Source organism: Mustelus asterias, chromosome 20 (assembly GCF_964213995.1).
Source record: "Mustelus asterias chromosome 20, sMusAst1.hap1.1, whole genome shotgun sequence".
NCBI classification, from domain to species: Eukaryota; Metazoa; Chordata; class Chondrichthyes; order Carcharhiniformes; family Triakidae; genus Mustelus; species Mustelus asterias.
In genome coordinates this window covers 82,206,363-82,227,104 of record NC_135820.1, presented here as the reverse complement: position 1 = coordinate 82,227,104, position 20,742 = coordinate 82,206,363, and the positions used below count along the sequence as shown (strand labels likewise).

The 20,742-nt window shown below is 48.2% G+C and overlaps 1 protein-coding gene across 1 annotated transcript in view; it reads right to left on the bottom strand.

Moving 5' to 3' along the window:
• LOC144508689 (myosin-7-like) overlaps nucleotides 1-20,520 on the bottom strand; it is a 137,033-nt gene extending 116,513 nt beyond the window's left edge. Inside the window, exons 1-9 of the mRNA XM_078236973.1 lie at nucleotides 20,356-20,520; nucleotides 11,700-11,803; nucleotides 10,604-10,747; nucleotides 7,269-7,425; nucleotides 7,038-7,065; nucleotides 3,856-3,952; nucleotides 3,513-3,536; nucleotides 2,863-2,955; nucleotides 1,703-1,766 (exon numbers count right to left, since the gene is read on the bottom strand). Of these exons, the coding sequence (XP_078093099.1) occupies nucleotides 1,703-1,766; nucleotides 2,863-2,955; nucleotides 3,513-3,536; nucleotides 3,856-3,952; nucleotides 7,038-7,065; nucleotides 7,269-7,425; nucleotides 10,604-10,747; nucleotides 11,700-11,803; nucleotides 20,356-20,452 (808 nt within the window). The 5' untranslated portion in view covers nucleotides 20,453-20,520. The remainder of the gene's footprint in view (nucleotides 1-1,702; nucleotides 1,767-2,862; nucleotides 2,956-3,512; nucleotides 3,537-3,855; nucleotides 3,953-7,037; nucleotides 7,066-7,268; nucleotides 7,426-10,603; nucleotides 10,748-11,699; nucleotides 11,804-20,355) is intronic.
• Between the last annotated feature and the right edge of the window lie 222 nt (nucleotides 20,521-20,742).

Sequence of the window (20,742 nt, the reverse complement as noted above, 5' to 3'; positions counted from 1 at the left end):
GATCTGGCAGATGGAGTATAACGTTGGTAAGTGTGAGGTTATCCACTTTGGAAGGAATAAGAGTAAAATGGACTATTATTTAAACGGTGAAAAATTACAACATGCGACTGTGCAGAGGGACCTGGGGGTCCTTGTGCATGAATCACAAAAACTCAGTTTGCAGGTGCAGCAGGTGATCAAGAAGGCAAATGGAATGTTGGCCTTTATCGCGAGAGGGATGGAGTATAAAAGCAGAGAGGTCTTGCTGCAATTGTACAGGGTACTGGTGAGGCCGCAACTGGAGTACTGTGTACAATTTTGGTCCCCTTATTTAAGAAAGGATATATTAGCTTTGGAGGGAGTACAGAGAAGGTTCACCAGGTTGATTCCAGAGATGAGGGGGTTAGCTTATGAGGAGAGATTGAGTAGACTGGGCCTGTACTCATTGGAGTTTAGAAGGTTGAGGGGAGATCTTATAGAGACATATAAGATAATAAAGGGGCTAGACAGGGTAGAAACAGTGAGGTTATTTCCACTTACAATGGAAACAAGAACTAGGGGGCATAGCCTCAAAATACGGGGGAGTCAATTTAGAACAGAGTTGAGGAGGAACTTCTTCTCCCAGAGGGTAGTGAATCTTTGGAATTCTCTGCCCAATGAAGCAGTAGAGGCTACCTCGTTAAATGTGTTTTAGACACAGATATAGATTTTTAACCATTAAGGGAATTAAGGGTTATGGGGAGTGGGCGGGTAAGTGGAACTGAACCCACTATCAGATCAGCCATGATCTTATTGAATGGCGGAGCAGGCTTGAGGGGCGAGATGGCCTACTCCTGCTCCTATTTCTTATGTTCTTATGTTCAGTCCTGGGCCTGCCAATGATATTGAAAATCAATGGTAATGAGCATTACGATAATTTATTCAGCTCCACGCCAGAAATCGGTGCTGGAAACCTGACTGCCGGAGGCTGTGGTGCCCAGCGGGAGCTCACCATACGGCATCTGCTCGAGTATTGTAGCCCAGCGGGGATGGGAGAATCTGCTCCGGGGTGTTGGGCTGAAAATAAGCTAAATTTGGGAAGTGAATTATCTGGGATCTGCTGGATCCCCTGGGCCACCAATAGATCAGAGTAAAGCACTCTCCATTCTGCCCAATCCTAATGCACCTTAGTCTATGCTCAGGAAGACCCTTTGCTAGGGTTCCAATGTAGGGATTTCTCCTCTTGATAGCTCTCAGCTGTGCTGTGACCTGATCGAGGGCAGATATATAGACACCCAGAGGAGATCCAAAATAAACAGCAATATGTAAATGTTATGTAACGGCAAATGACACTGTTTCTGCTCAAAACCAATACTTCCTCCATTGAAAAGGGTTGAATTGTAACCCATTATCACAGATTTCTAATTGTAAACAGCCCCAGTCTCTTACTCTCAATCTAACCATACTTCACAAGCAAGTCTCGGCTTTACTGAGCGAGGCTGTTGGTTTGGTACTGGATTGGAGACGCCTCAGTGATAACCGTGAAGTGTTTAGGTTTGTCCCAAGGAATCTTTCACACAGGGACATCAGAAAAATCTCATCTGCCTGGCGCACAATGCGCACTAAATATCGCACTGCAAACCCCCCCCCCCCCACCACCACCCCCTTCCCACCCCCCCACCCCCCCACCCCCAACGCCCAACCCCGGCAGTGTAGACTCCAGCAAAGTTTCCCCCACACTTACAGATGTCGATATCAGCTGATGCCAGTTTCCCCGTGGGGCCAAAGTGGATCCGAATAAATTTCCCCTACATAGAGAGAAGAGAAGGGATTCCAGATGAGAACATGTGACGGTGACAACACTTCAGTCACAGTGGGATTCATTCATAAAATGCTTGAAGATATTTAAATATGGTCAGTTACCAAGTCATTGCATACCTTGGTCTTGATTTTCTGTGACGTTAGTGTATCTTTAAGAGATTTTTTAAAAATCATGTTCTCTGCAACTCTCACAGCCTCAGCTCTCATTGTTGCTGGGCTGTCTGTAGAAGTCCTTTTATTGCTACTTCAATGGCTTAAATGGGGGTTGTTTATTTTTTCTCTGCATTGTTAGGAGGAAGGTCATGTGTTCTGGACAGTTTTTATTCCTTCCTGTAAGGTTTCATTTGCTGTTTGGCTGGCTGCAGATTTAGTTTTAGAAGGGGCATAAAGCTGAAAAGAAGTGTCTTTCTCTCTCCCTGGTTTTGGAAATTCTACTGGTTAGCTGAAAGCAAGGCTTCTTGCCTTCCTGGAGTGGAAAATCTGTTGTTAGTGGTTTGACCAGAGTCTCTCCCTGGTATTCTGGGAAACTGTTCTGACTTCAAACTATTCTCAATGTATCCAGAAGCCTGCTAGAAGTTACAGTGCTGAGAAATCAGGGTTTCAATTCTCCAACCAAAGGACTCAGTTCCAGTATCACGTGAGCATTAGTCTTTGCTGTGTTAAACCTGTGGAAAGGGTTTTTTTGTCTATGGGAAGTTTTGTTTTATTGGAACATTTTAGAAATATTTGTTAAGGGTTACACATTATTGTGGTTGGTTTTGTCTGTAATTGATAAAAGTTCTTGCTAATTTTCTTTCTATACATGTTAACTATATTCTTAAATAAACTTTGTTTGATAAAAGCTCCCTAGTGGGTCTTTAGAATCATACTGGAGGTGAAACATCTCATGCTTATCCTCACCAAATACAAGATGCAAAACTTATGATCCAGGTGGGCTCCATAAAACACTTTGGAGTTTCTGACCTGCATTATAACATTCCTCTTATGAAACCTCTTATTGTACAGTAGATTGTCAGGTATTAAGTGCTCAATTATTGTTCAACATTGTCAGTGGTAAGAGAAAAGATTTCACTAAGTACTTACAAAACGGCTGGAGTTGTCATTTCTTAAGGTTTTGGCATTCCCAAAAGCTTCCATCGCTGGGTTTGCCTCAATGATCTGGTCCTCCAGAGTGCCCTGGAAATTCAACAATATGAGGATGAACTATGTAAACTGTCCTGGGTTCATTTCAATTCATAATCTAATCTTCAGGAAATAGTCGAAATATCTCACCCCTTTCTCACAGGCACCTCTGCCCCTTCCCCTGCCCCTTCCCCTGCCCCTTCCCCTGCCCCTTCCCCTGCCCCTTCCCCTGCCCCTTCCCCTGCCCCTTCCCCTGCCCCTTCCCCTGCCCCTTCCCCTGCCCCTTCCCCTGCCCCTTCCCCTCGAGCTTGTATCTACTTGAGTGAAACTCTGATGCCCAAGTCTTGACTATTAGAAATTTCTAATTACTAACTCGGTCCACTTGGTAATTAACTCAGATTAATTCCATTCAGAATCTTGCTGCACTGACTTGACTTCTAGAGCAAGGACATGATCAGGGATTGCGTATTGGTTGTCTGGGCTTTGAAGGAGCAGGTGGGATTTGATGCTGTTTATCTCCCAGAGTGTGGAGATTTACAAAGAACATGTGGACAAGCTGACAGCGACACAGAGAAATAACACACAGAGTGGCAGAGGCAGCAGCATCTTACCCCAGTCTTTGTCGCTGGTTGAGACTTGGAGGGAGAGAAAAAGAGAAAAGAATGAATCTTTTCTGACTCAGACAGTAAACATTTTCCTTCACTGAGAAAGAGAAACAATTTTATTTTGAAAAATCAAAAGCACAGATATCAAAAACTATATTTAAAAAGTTTTGTTTTAAAAACGCACAAAAAAGGAAAAAATAATCTCTAGGGGGAAAAAGTATTTACTCAGTAATGTACAACTGTGGATAAATTACTGAATATTAAAGTACAGCAGAAGCCAAAACACTTTCTACAGAAAAAGGCAAAAATACAAAATCAAAAGTGAAGAAGTTTGAAATGTTGATCTTACGCCCTTCTTTCCACCTCCTTCTCCCAAGGCAGCAACAATAGCAAAGTACTGAATAACACGTTTAGTGTTGACTGTTTTCCCAGCTCCTGATTCCCCACTGGGAAAGGACAAAGCCCAGGAAAAGAAAAAAGTGAAAAAGTTAAACCCCAAAAAGTAAAAATTAAGCAACAAAATATTCATAAATATACAAAATATTAAATACAAGCAAGAGAAAATCAAGGTTTTTGATGCATTGTTCTCGTTGTTAAAAAGGTTTTTTATCTTTTTATGCAGAATGAGTGTGCCCTCAAGATGAAAAAATTCTCGGCTGTCCATCCATCTGTTTGTGTCTGTCTCTCTGTCAGTGTCTGTCTCTCTGTCAGTGTCTGTCCGTCTCTCTGTCAGTGTCTGTCTGTCTCTGTCAGTATCTGTCCGTCTCTCTGTCAGTGTCTGTCTGTCTCTCTGTCAGAGTCTGTCTGTCTCTCTGTCAGTGTCTGTCTGTCTCTGTCAGTATCTGTCCGTCTCTCTGTCAGTGTCTGTCCGTCTCTCTATCAGTGTCTGTCTGTCTCTCTGTCAGTGTCTGTCTGTCTCTCTGTCAGTGTCTGTCTGTCTCTCTGTGTCGGGAGGGGGTAGCTGGGAGGTGATTCGGGCGGGGGTTTGCTCTGTGGGATTAAATTGGGTCACAGAATCACAACAGCTACAATGCAGAAGGAGGCTATATGACCTGTTGTTTCTACAGTAGTTCTATGAATGAGTAATTCACCCAAGTGCCATTGCCCCACCCTGCCCCACCTTCCGTTCTTACCTGGTCTGGCCTACATGTGACTCCAGAGCCACAGCAATGTGGTTGACCCTTAACTGACCGAGCAAGCCACTCAGTTCAAAGGGAATTAGAGATTAGCAAAAAATGCTGGCTTTGCTAGCGACACTCACATCATATGAAAGAATATCAGTCCCTTTAACGGCCATTTAGACTTTGTTTTCTAAATAGAGTCAACACAGGCTGTGCTTAGAATGGATCCACTTTACACAGAGGTCTCAAGCAAACACCAGGCCCCAACCTATATCTGCAAATTATCTGAAGCCAGTTCCAGCCTTTCTTATATTGTACATTTATTCTAGGTGTCTATATTTAAATATTTTGGAACCAAAATAGCCATAGTGTTTGAACCTGTATTGAAAGAATCAGTGAATTTCTTTTAAAGATAATAATCAATAATTAATAACAATTACTGCATGGATAACTCACAGTGACCAAAGCAAAGGTTCACATTTGTTAGGAAAACAATGGTAGTTTTAAGTGATTTACATTTGTATTGGTAAAGATTAGAAATAAGGTCTAGTTTTAAGTGGGCTTAATTTAACGTTTCTGTGGCTGGAAGGGTAAAATGTGGAGTTAAATTCATGCTGGACAAAGGTGTTTGTATGTGTGGGGGTTGGTTTCAATTCCAACTGTGTTTATATTGTGCTTAGAGATGGTTACGGCATGAAGAAGGAATAAAATAACAGTGGTCGGTTAACAACTGGGGCTTTTTATTCTTAGTTTGGCTCAATTTGTTTTCAGTTGAAGACAAGACACCGAGGACTGAACATTTCTCAGCTCTGCCTAAACACTGAACAGGACAAAGATTCAGCAAAAAGGCAGGTTTCTTAAAGAACCAGATACAGTCCAGAGAACCAGGGAATTGGGACATAAAGAATGTCTTAGGAAGACTGAAGTTAAGAGAACCTCGGGCAAGGCATTATTCAGAAGATTTCAAGGAGAGAAGCAGACAATGTGCTGTGAAGGAAAGAGACAGTGGCAGTAACCAGAATTAGAGTGGGAAAGCAGACTTCAGAGGTAAATCATAAGTTGGATGCCACTTTAATAGAACCTGGGAATCAAGAGGTAAAGCAATTGAGAAGAGTTTGTACAGCAGTCAAGCCAAAGAAATCTTGAAGGGGGAGCTGTGAAACCTGGATACTGGATTGTTTGTTAAAAGTGGAGCAGCAGCTTTGTTTAAAAGAGTCATTTGGAAAACTCGGACTGGATTTCAGAATGCAAATTGCGAATGGACAGCATTTTTATGAAAGAAGATTTTAAAGTGTGTTTTTTTTCTGGGACTGGAGTTTGGAAACTCTCATGTGACGATTATCGGGGGATTCTGAAGAGAAATCCACAGACACTAACTTGGGTTCAGAGCAGAGTGTGTGCGTTTGACCACAGCCAATGTTTGTGCTTAAAGGGACTTTGTGTTACTGAGAGCATTGTAGCTTAAGATGTATTTTGTAATGTTGCTATTAAAATCTGTGTATATGGTGAAGCTAAGTGGGAGTAAAGCAGTATTGTAGCAAAATCTGACTTTTCATGCTTAATATTTTTTTCTTGTTCTTAAAACTAATTAGAAATCTTGTGACTCTGTTCCACCCTATTTTCTAAAGAAAAGTAAAAGTTATGATCTTTTGAGCCAGAGTTCCATCCTGGGATATTCCTTTCCAGTTATAACATCAACAATGGGATTGTAATACATTTCATAAATAAACCGACCAGTGTCTTAGGGCATCCATGTGGAGACAAAATCAAGTGAAATGTTACAGTGAAGTGAAGTGGGGTCAAATCTAATTCAGTCCTGATTTCAAGCTGCTTTATTCTGACATAATGCTTTGGTTCTTGTCTGTAATTGGTGAAATCTGCAGTGATTTCAGATGTAGGAAAATGGCGTGGTCAAAGTGTCACACAAGCTGCATTGCCACCTCTGGCAGCATAGTGTAATTACAGTGTGACAGGTTTACATAGGAATTTCTCATTACAAACATCGACAGAAATGTATAAAATTTATCAATTTGTGAAGGAGTGTTATCCAAAAAAACATGCGGTCTGTTATATATAGTAACACTGCATATAAATACACAATCTCACATGGTCACAGCTCAGCCAAGCAGCCTAGTTACCAGCCTGTGAGGCAACAGCACTAATAGCAAACAAACCATGAATGGAAATGTTGGAAAAGTCTTGGTCAAGATTAGAATTTGACATTCTAATGAGGCATATTACTGGATAATGCTGATAAATCAGCAGGGATAATGAGTAACTTTTCAGAACATTAACAGGATTGTTAACTCATTCTTCAGTCCTTATCAATGAATTCACTTTCATTTCAACTTTAAATACAAGTGGGAATTAGTTTATAAATATTATTAAAATATGTAAGTTAAGGACTCACGTAATCAGCATTGATTGGTTCTCACGATCTAGAAAAATGGAGTTATTGTTAATAATTGTTCCCAGCTTGTCTCCTCTGACATCCTCCAGTATAACTCTCACCCGACTGATGCAGGGAGTCACTCAGTGATACTCGCAGTCTGCAGATCACCACCCACCACAATCAGCTCAGCCAGTCATACAGGATTGTTCTCACTGTGGTTTTGTTTGACACACTCAGGGTGATACTTACTGCGGACCATGTCGTTGTACGCATTATCAGCGATGGAGTAGACGTGAGGTGGAGCCTCAGAACGTCTCTTTCCTTTGTAGGCAGCAACTACTTGTGCGTTGTACACAGGGAGCCATTTATACGGGTTCACCGTCACACAGAATAACCCTGAGTAGGTCTGTGAAGAGGAAAGACACAATGAAGCAGATAGGTGAGGCAGCACGGTGGCACAATGGTTAGCACTGCTGCCTCACAACAACAGGGAGCCAGGTTCGATTCCCGGCTTGGGTCACTGTCTGTGTGTAGTCTGCACATTCTCCTCGTGTCTGCGTGCGTTTCCTCCGGGTGCTCCGGTTTCCTCTCACAGTCTGAAAGATGTGCAGGTTAGGTGGGTTGGCCATGCTAAATTGCCCCTTAGTGTCAGGGGGACTGGAGACATAGTCATAGAGGTTTAGAGCATGGAAACAGGCCCTTCGGCCCAACTTGTCCATGCTGCCCTTTTTTCTTTAACGACTAAGCGAGTCCCAATTGCCTACGTTTAGCCCATATCCCTCTAAACCCATCTTACCCATGTAACTGTCTAAACGCTTTTTAAAAGATAAAATTGTACCCGCCTCTACTACTACCTCTGGCAGCTTGTTCCAGACACTCATCACCCTCTGTGTGAAAAAATTGCCCCTCTGGACATTTTTGTATCTCTCCCCTCTCACCTTAAACCTATGCCCTCTAGTTTTAGACTCCCCTACCTTTGGGAAAAGATGTTGACTATCTAGCTGATCTATGCCCCTCGTTATTTTATAGACCTCTATAAGATCTATGATTCTAGGTGCTGCTTGATGTCACTTTCATGAAGAGGCAAGCGAATATTTGGATAGACAGGGACTTATTAGGGAGAGTCAACATGGCTTTGTGCGTGGTAGGTCATGTTTGACCAATCTATTAGAGTTTTTCGAGGAGGTTACCAGGAAAGTGGATGAAGGGAAGGCGGTGGATGTTGTCTACCTGGATTTCAGCAAGGCCTTTGACAAGGTCCCTCATGGGAGGTTAGTTAGGAAGGTTCAGTCGCTAGGTATACATGGGGAGGTAGTAAATTGGATTAGACACTGGCTCAATGGAAGAAGCCAGAGAGTGGTTGTGGAGGATTGCTTCTCTGAGTGGAGGCCTGTGACTAGTGGTGTGCCGCAGGGATCGGTGTTGGGTCCATTGTTGTTTGTCATCTATATCAATGATCTGGATGATAATGTGGTAAATTGGATCAGCAAGTTTGCTGATGATACAAAGATTGGAGGTGCAGTGGACAGTGAGGAAGGTTTTCAAAGCCTGCAGAGGGATTTGGACCAACTAGAAAAATGGGCTGAAAAATGGCAAATGGAATTTAATGCAGACAAGTGTGAGATATTGCACATTGGAAGGACAAACCAAAGTAGAACGTACAGGGTAAATGGTAGGACTCTGAAGAGTGCAGTTGAACAGAGGGATCTGGGAATACAGGTACAGAATTCCCTAAAAGTGACGTCACAGGTGTATAAGATTTTGATGGGTATAGATAGAGTGAATGCAAGCAGGCTTTTTCCGCTGAGGCTAGGGGAGAAAAAAACCAGAGGGCATGGGTTAAGGGTGAAAGGAGAAAAGTTTAAAGGGAATATTAGGGGGGGCTTCTTCATGCAGAGAGTGGTGGGAGTGTGGAATGAGCTGCCGGATAAAGTGGTAAATGCGGGGTCACTTTTAACATTTAAGAAAAACTTGGACGGGTTCATGGATGAGAGGGGTGTGGAGGGATATGGTCCAAGTGCAGGTCAGTGAGACTAGGCAAAAAATGGTTCGGCACAGACAAGAAGGGCCAAAAGGCCTGTTTCTGAGCTGTAATTTTCTATGGTTCTATGGTTCTAATAGGCTGAACTGATTGGCCTTTCTTTCCCCTTTGGGTAATGGATTCAGATCCTTCCCAGACAAATCTTGTCAAAATATTCCCTGTTCATTGGCTGCCAGGATTCAGTGTAAAGTTTGAACTGTTTTAATCCAGTTTCTCGTGTGTCTGCACGTGTCAGAAATCTGTCTCTCCCCCTGTGAGGCTCAAACTGGAAAAGTCAGAAACTTCCCATGGAGAGAGACCTCAGTGTAGAAGGAAATTCATCCAGATATGGAAAGATTCCCAAGAGTGAAGGTGGTAAAAGAGACAGTCGTTAAATCAGAAAATAGGTGATGTGAAATACTGAGGCTTGCTGTTTGTAAGATCCCTGGCGGCAGACTAGTAACTGTTCCAGGAATTACTCCTATGGAAGCAGACAAACTAGGTGCGGGAAGGGAATTGGAATGTTTAAGCTGGGGTGAAAACTGAGGGAAATTGGGGTCTAATGTACTGGAAGCTTATGGGCCGTGAGTTTACATCAGGATTGCCCCACTGCTGTTCCCAGGGCTGACCCAGGTCTCCCCACTCCCCCTGCTCCCTTTTCCTGAGCTGTGGAATCTCTGCTCTGTCCTCTGAGTAAATAGGCCAATCCAAAATACTTTCAAAAACTGGTTCCCTGCCTTATCTTCAGGAGCCCACACGGTCACCCATCAGATTTGGACACTTGGGTGGGTGCCAGTTGTGTCCTTGTGGAGATGAACAAACACTCTCTGCAACAGCCTCCAGGGAGGTGGCAACTCTGAGTGTGCACAAAGTCAGGCCCAAACCTGAGCCCAAGTTTCCATCTCCAGGAGAGAACCATTCCCAAAACAGGGATCCAGACCCATTCCCAAATGGGATTCAGACCCATTCCCAAACGGGATTCAGACCCATTCCCAAAACAGGGATCCAGACCCATTCCCAAATGGGATTCAGACCCATTCCCAAAACAGGGATTCAGGCCCATTCCCAAAACAGGGATTCAGGCCCATTCCCAAAACAGGGATTCAGGCCCATTCCCAAAACAGGGATTCAGACCCATTCCCAAATGGAATTCAGACCCATTCCCAAAACAGGGATTCAGACCCATTCCCAAATGGAATTCAGACCCATTCCCAAAACAGGGATTCAGACCCATTCCCAAAATGGGGATTATTGGATTTCATTCCCACAATCTGGGTGAATATGTTATCTCAGTGGAGGTTACTTGGGGATGTGTTGCCTTTATCATTGCACATTCTCACATTATTTGTGTCTACTGCCCTAGGCCTTCAGGGCAGGAGTTTGGGTTGCTCTCGGACGGTACAGGATTGTCACACATGACCAGTGATCTCTCCAGACATTGCTTCCCACTTTAATTCAATGGGAAAAGCTTGGAGAATTTCAGCAGTATCTCCTGATTACTCAAGTCCCATTTTGTTCAAGGTCTTTAATTCTACTAGACTCAGAAACTGAGGATCATTCTTACATAAATCATCCAGTTACTGTAACGTCGCCGTAAATTTGACAACACAGATGCTTCGTTCAGATTGGTCAGCATGGCCATGTCTTCAATCATATCAAACTTGGGAGGGTTCATCTGTTGAACATCATCTTCTTTAACTGTTACAGTCTGAAAGGCAGAGAGAGGAAGACATTTGTCAAATTGACCCAATAGCTCTTGGCTACGTGCAAGAAACCTCGATTTTAATAAAGAACAGCAAGATAAAGTTCCACTGGCTTCATCACAAGTGGTGCAGAATCTGGGGGGGAGGGGGCGAGGTTTCCCACCTCAGGATCCCAAGGGAAGTCCCACTGCTGGCCTCACTGCTGCCTGATTGGACCTTCCCATAAAGAGGCAGCAGAGCTCTCCAGCCGGCTGTGAGACCCCCAGCAGCTCACTGAGATTCCACCATTAACTCTGTCTCTCTCTGCACAAACACTCCATCCTCACTCCTTCTGCCTTGAAGCTAATGGGAGGTAAAGGAGGGTTGAGTTTTAGAATTGTAACCTAGAATATGATTCAAGCTAAACTATGACAGGTGGACAAGGGGTAAAAGGAGATTTCAGAAAGTTAAAGGAGATGTCGAAAGTTGGACACATGACTGAGGGCGGCACAGTGGTTAGCACTGCTGCCTCACAGCACCAGGAACCCGGGTTTGATTCCCGGCTTGGTCATTGTCTGTGTGGAGTTTGCACGTTCTCCCCGTGTCTGCGTGGGTTTCCTCCAGGTGCTCCGGTTTCCTCCCACAGTCTGAAAGACATGCTGGGTGGTGCATTGGCCATGCTAAATTCTCCCTCAATGTACCTGAACAGGTGCCGGAGTGTGGCGACGTGGGGATTTTCACAGTAAATTCATTGCAATGTTAATGTAAGCCTACTTGTGACACTAATAAAATAAACCTTAAAACTTTAAACTGAATGACTTGGATCCACGATAAGGCAGTGGTCACTAGAGTCTGGACTGGCAGTTAGGCCCTGGCGAGTAGATCGAACTTGGCACAATAAGGTTAAAGTGCAGATAGATGGACACAGGACAACGGGTGGCCAGCTAGCCTTGTGCACAATGGGGTCTTACCACTTACTTTGCCATTCTTTGTTTCCACTGTGACCTTTCCACCACCTACTTCCTTAATCTCAGCTTCTATGTAAGCTTCCTTATCATCAGGAATCCAACAACGTTTCTTACCTAGAGTAACCAAGAGTGAATTAATTCATCAACTCATATCCCAAGGGGAAACAATGATCGTTTCTGCTGAAAGCAGTGGGGAGTGTACAAACACAACTCTCGAAAGGTAGGAAGACAGGTTGATGGGCTGTTAAAGCAGCAATGGTATCCTTGGCTTTATTAACAGATGTGGAGATGCCGGCGTTGGACTGGGGTAAACACAGTAAGAAGTTTAACAACACCAGGTTAAAGTCCTTTAACCTGGACTTTAACCTGGTGTTGTGAGACTTCTTACTTTATTAACAGAAGCAGAGAGGACAAAAGCTGGAACGTTATGCTAAACCTTTCTAAAACATTGGATACACAGACGCTAGCTGGGGGATTGTCTCAACTCTGGACACCACACTTCAGAAAGAATGTCAGGTACTTGGATAAACCATAAAAAATAGGAACAGGATTACCAGATCCAAGATAGCCTGTTCCCTCATTGGCTCATGACATATTGTTCTAGAAAACTATCCCTAATGCATTCTATGAATTCCTTGTCGTAACTGCCCTTTCTAACTTGGCTAACCCTGATATCATCTGATGTATCCTGCTATTTCTACTCTGACTAGCATGTGGCACTGGTAGCAATCCTGAAATCATTACCTTTGAGGTCATACTTTTCAACCTACTTTCTGACTCATTATATTCTGTTTTTAGGACCTCATCCTTTTTCTTCCTGTGTTATTAGTGCCAATGTACCACGACCACTGGCTGTTCATCCTCCCCCTTCAGAATGTCCTGCAGCCGCTCCGAGACATCCTTGACCCTCGCACCAGGGAGGCAACATATGAACGTGGAGTCTCATTTGTGGCCACAGAAATGCCTGTCTATTCCTCTTACAATTGAATCCCCTATGGGACTGCATTCCCACACTTTCTCCTCCTCCTATCTGCAGCAGTTTGGCTGCTGCTGCTTTCCCCTGAGAGGTCATTCCCCTCAACAATATCCAGAGCAGTAAAGCTGTCTTGCAGGGGAATGGCCACACGAGATTTCTTTTCCTCCTGCCCACTCCTCTTACTCTGCTTGCTGGTCACCCATTCCCTTCCTGCCTGGGGAATTTTAGCCTCTGGTGTGACCACCTCTCTACATGAGGGAGTCAGAGGAGTAGACTGTGAGATGTTTTCACTACTGGGAGACACTCAAAAAAGGAGACACAGCTACAAGATAAAGGGTCGGTCATTTAAAACTGAGATGTGTAGAAATGTCTTCTCGCAGAGGGTGGTGAATCTCTGGAATTCTCTGGGTGCTGGAGGCTGAAGCATTAGAAGTATTTAACGTGGAGGTGGATAAATATTTGATAGATTGAGGAATAGAGGGCGATGGGGAAATGGCACAGAAAAGGAGTTGAGACCGACATAGATCAGCCATGATGGTATTGAATGGTGGGGCAGGCTCGAGGGGCCGAATGGCCTCCTCCTGCTTCTGTTCCTTGTGTCCTCGTGTGTTTCGAGTGGGCAGATAGGTGGCAGCTGAAGGTCAATGTGGAGAAATGTGAAATGATTCATTTTGGTAAGAACATGGAGAGAGAATATAAAATAAAGGGAACAATTCTAAAGGGGGGACAGGAGCAGAAGGAGCTGGGTGTATCTGTGCAGATCACTGAGGGTGGCAGGACAGCTGGAGAGAGAGTTAATAAAACATACAATATCCTGGGCTGTATTCATAGGGGCACAGAGTACAGGAGCAAGGAGGTTACACTGAATTTATACAAGACACTAGTTAGACCCCAGCTGGAATATTGTGTACTGTTCTGGGCACCACACTATAGAAGGATGTGGACACATTGGATAGAGTGCAGAAGTTTACAAGAATGGTTCCAGGGATGAGAAACTTCAGCTATGAGGATGGATTGGAGAGGTTGGGACTGTTCTCCTTGGAGAGAAGAAGACTAAGAGGAGATTTGATAGAGATATTCAAAATCATGAGGGGGCTGGACAGAGCAGACAGGGAAAAACTGTTCCTGCTGGTACAAGGATCAAGAACAAGAGGGCACAGGTTTAAAATGATTTTCAAAAGAAGTAAATGTGATATGAGAAAAAGAAGAGAGGATTTCCACCAATTGGAGAGCCCTTTCAAAGAGCTAGCACAGGTACAATGGCTGAATGGCCTCCTGTGTTTCAGAAATTTCAAAGTGAAATCTCAGGGACCAAGCACAATATTGCTTGGAAGAACAAACTTCTACGTTTCTGAAACTGATGCATTTAATGGGATAATTTCTGTGTCAGACCAGTTTTTCATCAGTTTCACAAACACTCAGGGCAGAATTTTCCTGTCCCGCCTGCCATGGGAATCATGGCGGGCAGCACACGGACCGTGCAAAGGTCTGCTGACATTGGGTGGGATCTTCCAGTCTTGGGGCGAGTGTGGCCGAAATATTCCACCCTCAGAGTTCCCTCAGCTTTTGTCAAACAGTTCCGATCCTGCTCCAGCTCCGATCCTGCTCCAGCTCTGTGCCCACTCCCAATCCTGCTCCCACTCCCAATACTGCTCCCGCTCCCAATCCTGCTCCCGCTCTGTTCCTGCTCCCACTCACGATCCTATTCCCTCTCTGTTCCAGCTCTACTCCCTCTCTGTTCCCGCTCTATTCCCACTCTATTCCCTCTCTGTTCCCGCTCTACTCCCGGATGGAGTTTAATGCGGAGAAGTGTGAGGTAATTCACTTTGGTAGGAATAACAGATGTGTTGAGTATAGGGCTAACGGGAGGACTTTGAATAGTGTGGAGGAGCAGAGGGATCTAGGTGTATGTGTGCATAGATCCCTGAAAGTTGGGAATCAAGTAGATAAGGTTGTTAAGAAGGCATATGGTGTCTTGGCGTTTATTGGTAGGGGGATTGAATTTAGGAGTCGTAGCGTTATGTTGCAACTGTACACAACTCTGGTGCGGCCGCACTTGGAGTACTGTGTGCAGTTCTGGTCCCCACATTACAGGAAGGATGTGGAGGCTTTGGAGAGGGTGCAGAGGAGGTTTACCAGGATGTTGCCTGGTATGGAGGGGAGATCCTATGAGGAGAGGCTGAGGGATTTGGGATTGTTTTCGCTGGAAAGGCGGCGGCTAAGAGGGGATCTTATTGAAACATATAAGATGATTAGAGGTTTAGATAGGGTGGATAGTGATAGCCTTTTTCCTCTGATGGAGAAATCCAGCACGAGGGGGCATGGCTTTAAATTGAGGGGGGGTAGTTATAGAACCGATGTCAGGGGTAGGTTCTTTACCCAGAGGGTGGTGAGGGATTGGAATGCCCTGCCAGCATCAGTAGTAAATGCGCCTAGTTTGGGGGCGTTTAAGAGATCCGTAGATAGGTTCATGGACGAAAAGAAATTGGTTTAGGTTGGAGGGTCACAGTTTTTTTTTAACTGGTCGGTGCAACATCGTGGGCCGAAGGGCCTGTTCTGCGCTGTAATGTTCTATGTTCTATGTTCTATGTTCTACTCCTGCTCCTGCTCTGTTCCTCCTCCTGCTCCCCCTCTATTCCCGCTCTGCTCCCCCTCTATTCCCGCTCTGCTCCCTCTCTGCTCCCCCTCTATTCCCGCTCTGCTCCCCCTCTATTCCCGCTCTGCTCCCTCTCTGCTCCCCCTCTATTCCCTCTCTGCTCCCCCTCTATTCCCGCTCTGCTCCCCCTCTATTCCCTCTCTGCTCCCTCTCTGCTCCCTCTCTGCTCCCCCTCTATTCCTTCTCTGCTCCCTCTCTGTTCCCGCTCTGCTCCCTCTCTGCTCCCCCTCTATTCCCTCTCTGCTCCCTCTCTGTTCCCGCTCTGCTCCCTCTCTATTCCCGCTCTGCTCCCTCTCTATTCCCGCTCTGCTCCCTCTCTGTTCCCGCTCTGCTCCCTCTCTGTTCCCGCTCTGCTCCCTCTCTATTCCCGCTCTGCTCCCTCTCTATTCCTGCTCTGCTCCCTCTCTATTCCCGCTCTGTTCCCGCTCTGCTCCCCCTCTATTCCCACTCTGCTCCCTCTCTGCTCCCTCTCTATTCCCGCTCTGTTCCCTCTCTATTCCCGCTCTGCTCCCTCTCTATTCCCGCTCTGCTCCCTCTCTGCTCCCTCTCGGTTCCCTCTCTGCTCCCTCTCTGTTCGCGCTCTGCTCCCTCTCTATTCCCGCTCTGTTCCCGCTCTGCTCCCTCTCTATTCCCGCTCTGCTCCCTCTCTATTCCCGCTCTGCTCCCTCTCTGCTCCCTCTCTGCTCCCTCTCTGCTCCCGCTCTGCTCCCTCTCTATTCCCGCTCTGCTCCCTCTCTGCTCCCTCTCTGCTCCCTCTCTGCTCCCGCTCTGTTCCCGCTCTGTTCCCGCTCTGTTCTCGCTCTATTCCCGCTCTGTTCCCGCTCTGTTCCCGCTCTGTTCCCGCTCTGTTCCCGCTCTGCTCCCTCTCTATTCCCGCTCTGCTCCCTCTCTGTTCCCGCTCTGCTCCCTCTCTGCTCCCCCTCTATTCCCTCTCTGCTCCCTCTCTGTTCCAGTTCTGTTCCCGCTCTGTTCCCGCTCTGCTCCCTCTCTATTCCCGCTCTGCTCCCTCTCTATTCCCGCTCTGCTCCCGCTCTGTTCCCGCTCTGCTCCCTCTCTATTCCCGCTCTGCTCCCTCTCTATTCCCTCTCTATTCCCTCTCTATTCCCGCTCTGCTCCCTCTCTATTCCCGCTCTGTTCCCGCTCTATTCCCGCTCTGCTCCCGCTCTGTTCCCGCTCTGCTCCCTCTCTATTCCCGCTCTGCTCCCTCTCTATTCCCTCTCTATTCCTGCTCTGCTCCCTCTCTATTCCCGCTCTGTTCCCGCTCTATTCCTGCTCTGCTCCCGCTCTGTTCCCGCTCTGTTCCCGCTCTATTCCCGCTCTGCTCCCTCTCTATTCCCGCTCTATTCCCACTCTGTTCCCGCTCTATTCCCGCTCTGCTCCCGCTCTGTTCCCTCTCTATTCCCGCTCTGCTCCCTCTCTATTCCCTCTCTATTCCCGCTCCTGCTCCCTCTCTGCTCCCGCTCTGCTCCCTCTCTATTCCCGCTCTGTTCCCGCTCTGCTCCCTCTCTATTCCCGCTCTGCTCCCTCTCTATTCCCGCTCTGCTCCCTCTCTGCTCCCTCTCTGCTCCCTCTCTGCTCCCGCTCTGCTCCCTCTCTATTCCCGCTCTGCTCCCTCTCTGCTCCCTCTCTGCTCCCTCTCTGCTCCCTCTCTGCTCCCGCTCTGTTCCCGCTCTGTTCCCGCTCTGTTCTCACTCTATTCCCGCTCTGTTCCCGCTCTGTTCCCGCTCTGTTCCCGCTCTGCTCCCTCTCTATTCCCGCTCTGCTCCCTCTCTGTTCCCGCTCTGCTCCCTCTCTGCTCCCCCTCTATTCGCTCTCTGCTCCCTCTCTGTTCCAGTTCTGTTCCCGCTCTGTTCCCGCTCTGCTCCCTCTCTATTCCCGCTCTGCTCCCTCTCTATTCCCGCTCTGCTCCCACTCTGTTCCCGCTCTGCTCCCTCTCTATTCCCGCTCTGCTCCCTCTCTATTCCCTCTCTATTCCCTCTCTATTCCCTCTCTATTCCCGCTCTGTTCCCGCTCTATTCCCGCTCTGCTCCCGCTCTGTTCCCGCTCTGCTCCCTCTCTATTCCCGCTCTGCTCCCTCTCTATTCCCTCTCTATTCCTGCTCTGCTCCCTCTCTATTCCCGCTCTGTTCCCGCTCTATTCCTGCTCTGCTCCCGCTCTGTTCCCGCTCTGTTCCCGCTCTATTCCCGCTCTGCTCCCTCTCTATTCCCGCTCTATTCCCACTCTGTTCCCGCTCTATTCCCGCTCTGCTCCCGCTCTGTTCCCTCTCTATTCCCGCTCTGCTCCCTCTCTATTCCCTCTCTATTCCCTCTCTATTCCCGCTCCTGCTCCCTCTCTGCTCCCGCTCTGCTCCCTCTCTATTCCCGCTCTGCTCCCTCTCTATTCCCGCTCTGCTCCCTCTCTATTCCCTCTCTATTCCCGCTCCTGCTCCCTCTCTGTTCCCGCTCTGCTCTCTCTCTATTCCCGCTCTGCTCCCTCTCTATTCCCACTCTGCTCCCTCTCTATTCCCGCTCTGCTCCCTCTCTATTCCCGCTCTGCTCCCTCTCTATTCCCGCTCTGCTCCCTCTCTATTCCCGTTCCTGCTCCCTCTCTGTTCCCGCTCTGCTCTCTCTCTATTCCCGCTCTGCTCTCTCTCTGTTCCCGCTCTGCTCCCTCTCTATTCCCACTCTGCTCCCTCTCTATTCCCACTCTGTTCCCTCTCTATTCCCGCTCCTGCTCCCTCTCTGTTCCCGCTCTGCTCTCTCTCTATTCCCGCTCTGCTCCCTCTCTATTCCTGCTCTACTCCCTCTCTGCTCCCGCTCTGCTCCCTCTCTATTCCCGCTCTGCTCCCTCTCTATTCCCGCTCTGCTCCCTCTCTATTCCCGCTCTGCTCCCTCTCTATTCCCACTCTGCTCCCTCTCTATTCCCACTCTGCTCCCTCTCTATTCCCGCTCCTGCTCCCTCTCTATTCCCGCTCTACTCCCTCTCTATTCCCACTCTGCTCCCTCTCTATTCTCGCTCTGCTCCCTCTCTATTCCCACTCTGCTCCCTCTCTATTCCCGCTCTGTTCCCTCTCTATTCCCGCTCTGCTCCCTCTCTATTCCCGCTCTGCTCCCTCTCTATTCCCGCTCTGCTCCCTCTCTATTCCCGCTCTGCTCCCTCTCTATTCCCGCTCTGCTCCCTCTCTATTCCCGCTCTGCTCCCTCTCTGCACTCTCTCTATTCCCGCTCTGCTCCCTCTCTGCTCCCTCTCTATTCCCGCTCTGCTCCCTCTCTATTCCCGCTCTGCTCCCTCTCTATTCCCGCTCTGCTCCCTCTCTGCTCTCTCTCTATTCCCGCTCTGCTCCCTCTCTGCTCCCTCTCTATTCCCGCTCTACTCCCTCTCTATTCCCACTCTGCTCCCTCTCTATTCCCGCTCTACTCCCTCTCTATTCCCACTCTGCTCCCTCTCTATTCCCGCTCTGCTCCCTCTCTGCTCCCTCTCTGCTCCCTCTCTGCTCCCTCTCTGCTCCCTCTCTATTCCCGCTCTGCTCCCTCTCTGCTCCCTCTCTATTCCCTCTCTGCTCCCTCTCTATTCCCGCTCTACTCCCTCTCTATTCCCACTCTGCTCCCTCTCTATTCCCGCTCTGCTCCCTCTCTATTCCCGCTCTGCTCCCTCTCTATTCCCGCTCTGCTCCCGCTCTGCTCCCTCTCTGCTCCCTCTCTATTCCCGCTCTGCTCCCTCTCTATTCCCGCTCTGCTCCCTCTCTGCTCCCTCTCTGCTCCCTCTCTGCTCCCGCTCTGCTCCCTCTCTGCTCCCTCTCTGCTCCCTCTCTGCTCCCACTCTGCTCCCGCTCTGCTCCCTCTCTGCTCCCTCTCTGCTCCCTCTCTGCTCCCACTCTGCTCCCTCTCTGCTCCCTCTCTGCTCCCTCTCTGCTCCCTCTCTGCTCCCTCTCTATTCCCGCTCTGCTCCCTCTCTATTCCCGCTCTGCTCCCTCTCTGCTCCCTCTCTGCTCCCGCTCTGCTCCCTCTCTGCTCCCTCTCTGCTCCCACTCTGCTCCCGCTCTGCTCCCTCTCTGCTCCCTCTCTATTCCCTCTCTGCTCCCGCTCTGCTCCCTCTCTGCTCCCTCTCTATTCCCTCTCTGCTCCCGCTCTGCTCCCTCTCTGCTCCCTCTCTGCTCCCTCTCTATTCCCTCTCTGCTCCCGCTCTGCTCCCTCTCTGCTCCCGCTCTGCTCCCTCTCTGCTCCCTCTCTGCTCCCTCTCTATTCCCTCTCTGCTCCCGCTCTGCTCCCTCTCTGCTCCCTCTCTGCTCCCTCTCTGCTCCCTCTCTATTCCCTCTCTGCTCCCTCTCTGCTCCCTCTCTGCTCCCACTCTGCTCCCGCTCTGCTCCCTCTCTGCTCCCTCTCTATTCCCTCTCTGCTCCCGCTCTGCTCCCTCTCTGCTCCCTCTCTATTCCCTCTCTGCTCCCGCTCTGCTCCCTCTCTGCTCCCTCTCTGCTCCCTCTCTATTCCCTCTCTGCTCCCGCTCTGCTCCCTCTCTGCTCCCGCTCTGCTCCCTCTCTGCTCCCTCTCTGCTCCCTCTCTATTCCCTCTCTGCTCCCGCTCTGCTCCCTCTCTGCTCCCTCTCTGCTCCCTCTCTATTCCCTCTCTGCTCCCGCTCTGCTCCCTCTCTGCTCCCTCTCTGCTCCCTCCCTGCTCCCTCTCTATTCCCTCTCTGCTCCCGCTCTGCTCCCTCTCTGCTCCCTCTCTGCTCCCTCTCTGCTCCCTCTCTGCTCCCACTCTGCTCCCTCTGTTACTTCGGGGCTACACGTGAGTGCGGCTAAGAAATGCTCTTTAGAAACAGGCTGGTGATGGACTGTCTCGGCTGAGATTCTCCAGTTTCCCAGCGCATGTTTCCCGCGGCGGGAGGTGGCGTTTTGTTTGCTCGCGGGTGGATTCTCCAGTCCCGCCGCTGTCAATGGGAATTCCCACTGACGTCACCCCGTGCCGGCGGGAAAGCCGTGGGCAGGGACACGTTGCCGGCGGGACTGTAGAATCCTGGTGGTTTCCGCTGTGACAATCAATAGAAATGTTTCCTTACCGTCAAAGGCAATGGTTTGTAAAACCATTAACTCCTTATCGCTTTTCCTCAGGAATGCGCCAGCCTCCCCAAAGTCGTTGATATCAAACATCGCCATGGTAGCTCACTCACTCAGCAGCACAGCAACAGCACAGAGAGGTTATTTACGCACAGATCAGTCAGGGCTCTGCAGAAGAGAGAGTGAGAATTCAGCCTTGTTTCCACTGACTGAATTAACCAAGTCTTTGAGTTACAATCTTGCCCCCAATCTCCATGCCTCATATTGTCTCATCAATACCCCGTCAATTACCCCTTTACCCCATCAATCACCCCATCAATCACCCCATCAATCACCCCATCTATCACCCCTTTACCCCATCAATCACCCCATCAATCACCCCATCAATC